The sequence below is a fragment of the Mandrillus leucophaeus genome, unplaced genomic scaffold (genome assembly GCF_000951045.1).
Source record: "Mandrillus leucophaeus isolate KB7577 unplaced genomic scaffold, Mleu.le_1.0 Scaffold22, whole genome shotgun sequence".
Lineage (NCBI taxonomy): Eukaryota > Metazoa > Chordata > Mammalia > Primates > Cercopithecidae > Mandrillus > Mandrillus leucophaeus.
The window spans coordinates 2613567-2617259 of record NW_012102254.1 but is presented as its reverse complement, the minus strand read 5'-3'; the positions used below and the strand labels follow the sequence as shown (position 1 = coordinate 2617259).

Sequence of the window (3693 nt, the reverse complement as noted above, 5' to 3'; positions counted from 1 at the left end):
AGTCAGGGATGGCCCCCGGCGGGCCTGGGGAAGGCGACGGAAGCATGGTGAACGGTGAGGGCATCGGCGGGGGCGGGCGGTCCGCAGAGCCCTTGACTCCTGGGATGGCAGAGCAAGGGACGCGGGCCGAAATCGGGCCTGGCGGCGGGGGGTCCTGTCTTCCATAGTGGCCAAGTTCGCCATCCGTCGGCGCGCAGCGGCCCTGCTGTTTGTAAAGCTTAGCGTGGCACAGGCCCGAATGGACCCTTAGAGTGCCTGCTCCCAGCAAGAATAGGTGAGAGGTTCGAGACCTCGAGGGAGTGGGGAAAACGAGTAAAGTCCAACTTCTGCCAGGATGAGTGGCCAAGGGCTAGAGCTTCTAGGGACAAGCATGCCCTCACCAGTGTGAGAAATAGCCCAAAGTAACTCCTGGGACATCAGGATCTCAAATAGAGACAGAACGACCGCTCTGGTGGATTTCAGCTTTGTGCCTCCCAAATAGTGCAGAGAATAAAACTGTTGAAAGCATCAAGGATAGGTAGAGAGCGCCAGCCTTCACCAACCTTATAGAGCTGAAGTGGGCGTGGGGGGGGTGGGGGTCTCAGTGCAGCTCTCTTGTTAAACCAGTGGGTGTAGTGGGCTACTCAAAGTTGGGCCCCTCTGTGACCAACCCCCCCATCCCCGCCCCGCCCAAATCCACTTACATGTGGTTTCTTAACTGCTTGACTCTTAGTTGCTTTACAAGTTACCGCTTAGAGGGAGACAGGATCAGGTGTCCTCCATCCTGGCCACTTGACACAGCAGTCTGTCCCAAGGAAATAATCTCAAACCAGGCAGCAGAGTTACATCAGAATGCTTGGAGGCACTTTTTCAAAATGTAGAGCCGCCTCCAACATAGCTCCTATTCTCTGGTCCCCTGTGGGGAGCTGGATGCCCATGCAGTGAAAAAGCTCCCCAGGTGATCAGTGTACACCCAGGTGCACATGTGCATATCTACATCTCCTTTTGGAGCTGCCTGAGGCTACAGTGGAGAATGATATGGTCCCCCCATATTCCTAGCAGACCTCTTCATGACCTGGTTAAGCCTTGTGTCTGGTACAAGCTTACTGTAGGTAGATATCTCTTCCCTTTCTGCTCTGGGATTAATCCAAAAAACAAGTGAAAAGAAGCGAGGTACCTCCGATGGTATCTGATGCATCAATTTTCCCCTTGATTCCAGAGAACTTGGGGGAGGAATAGTTCATGCCTGCTCAGATATAAAGGTTTTCTTTTTTCTTTTTTTGAGATGGAGTTTCACTCTTGTTGCCCAGGCTGGAGTGCAGTGGCGTGATCTTGCCTCACCACAACCTCTGCCTCCCGGATTCAAGCGATTCTCTTGCTTCAGCCTCCCAAGTAGCTGGGACTACAGGCACCTGCCACCAGGCCTGGCTAATTTTTTTGTATTTTTAGTAGAGACAAGGTTTCATGAGGTTTCACTATGTTGGCCAGGCTGCTGGTCTCGAACTCCCGACCTCGTGATCCATGTGCCTTGGCCTCCCAAAGTGTTGGGATTACAGGTGTGAGCCACTGCGCCCAGCCAGATGTAGAGGTCTTTAATCAGTCCCCCCACATAGTTTGGTTCTGTGGGAGCCTTTTGCAGTGTGCTTAGATATGGTTGAGAGCTGGGGCCTGGTATTCAGCATCTGGATCTCATCACTTGAGATACATGGGGCCAGGTCTCTCTTGTGTGTGTCTTATTTTAGGAAGAGCCTTGCATTGTCTTGATCTCCAGTTTGTGTGTGTGGTGGATTTTTGTTTTTGTATTTTTTGCTTGCTTGTTTGTTTAGTGTCTTCTTTGAGACATCAGACTAGGGGGGGTAATTGACCAAGCAGGCTTTTGTAGGTGATGTATGAAATAAGGAGGTTGGGCGGGGAGAGGATGCTGGTAGCTTTCCTTCTGTGGTGTTTGGGTCATTGGCCCTTCTTCAGGAGATGGTTATTCAAGTGGGTCTGGCCCCACTCTTCCCTGTAAACCCTGAAGTCATTCCTCTTTTCTTTTCCAAGATGCTCCTGGGTGGTTGGGGTCATGAGACAACATCCTCAGAATCTAGCCCAGGGTTGCCCTGATACACACCCCATGGAGTTTTTAAAAGGAAAAAGAACAACTGTAATGCTTTTGTTCTTATTTTCTTAGCTTCTAGGGACCTATTAAAAGAATTCCCACAGCCCAAAAATCTTCTCAACAGTGTGATTGGAAGAGCCCTCGGCATCTCACATGCAAAAGACAAACTAGTCTACGTGCACACAAATGGACCGAAGAAAAAGGTAATTGCTGGTGGCAAGGAAAAACATTAGTATGACTCAGAAAGGAGGCTGTTTGTCCTTTCTCTCTTAGGTTTCCTTGTCAAGGAGGCCATAGAATGGGTTTCTTGAATTAAAATGGTTAGCAGAGACTTAGAGCAAAGCTAGGTTTGAAGAAGAGCCAGAATACGCATTCCTGGTTTAGCGAAGGGGAACACAGGCAAATGAGATGCCATCTTATCTAAGACAGCCCCACACGGATCCTTGGTTTTTGTTCCCCATTGACTAAGGACTGCAGAGGGTTAGAGTTGATGATCAGAATTCTTGCCCTTAGAGTCTTATAGATTCTGGAACCATAGAAGCATGCCGGCAACCCATTCTGGATGATTTGTTAACATTTATTTATTTTTGTAGAGACAGAGTAAGAGTCTCTCTGTTAGCCAGGCTGGAGTGCGGTGGTGCAATCATAACTCACAGTAACCTCAAACTCCTGGGATCAAGTGATCTTCCCGCTTCAGCCTCCAAAGTAGCTGGGACTAAGGACAGGTGCCACCACACTCAACTAATTTTTTGTATTTTTTGTAGAGACAGGTTCTTGTTATGTTGCTCAGGGTGGTCTCAAACCCCTTGGTTCAAGGGATCCTCCCTCCTCAGCCTCCCAAAATGCTGGGAGCCACCACTGCTCTCAGCCTGGATGATTTTTAAAGATAAAGATGAGGCTGGGCGTGGTGGCTCACGCCTGTAATCCCAGCACTTTGGGAGGCCGAGGTGGGTGGATCACGAGGTCAGGAGATCGAGACCATCCTGGCTAACATGGTGAAACTCCATCTCTACTAAAAATACAAAAAATTAGCCGGGCGAGGTGGCAGGCGCCTGTAGTCCCAGCTAGTCGGGAGGCTGAGGCAGGAGAATGGCGTAAACCCGGGAGGAGTCTCATAAGGAGTTAATGATGGGGTTGGGGTTCTGTCCTCTGTTCTCAACTCTGAACCTAGCACATTGCTGCTGTGAAGTCTGCTGCTGTGAGGTCCACCACTGTTTATTCTCCATGTAATTTGCAACAACTTTGTAGTTTGGAGTGGCAAGAGTTCTGATTTCTCTCTTCTCTTTCTCAGAAAGTCACACTGCACATAAAGTGGCCCAAGAGCGTGGAGGTAGAAGGCTATGGCAGCAAGAAGATCGATGCTGAGCGGCAGGCTGCAGCTGCGGCCTGCCAGCTGTTCAAGGTGACCCTCCCTCAGTGAAAGCCATGCAGACATTCTTCCTGGGAAACTCCTTGCCCTTTGTTCTTATTAGTAGAGGTTGGCCCAGTGTTCTACCACTCACCTGTCCTGAGCCTTTCCCACTTCCTGATTCCTTTCTTGCTGTTCAACCAATGACATATATATATATTTATCTATTTTCTATATTTTGGATTTTTTTTTTTTTTTTTTTTTT

General features: G+C 49.1%; 1 protein-coding gene across 3 annotated transcripts in view; it reads left to right on the top strand.

Annotated features, from left to right (window-relative positions):
- Positions 1-3693, top strand: part of DHX30 (DEAH (Asp-Glu-Ala-His) box helicase 30) — a 70330-nt gene that overhangs the window by 46409 nt on the left and 20228 nt on the right. For 2 of the 3 annotated variants that reach the window (XM_011981019.1, XM_011981021.1), the window contains exons 5-6: positions 2153-2283; positions 3372-3482. In XM_011981019.1, the coding sequence (XP_011836409.1) occupies positions 2153-2283; positions 3372-3482 (242 nt within the window). Of the gene's footprint in view, positions 1-6; positions 55-2152; positions 2284-3371; positions 3483-3693 lie in introns of those variants that run through there. The other variant, XM_011981020.1, reaches the window with a different exon arrangement.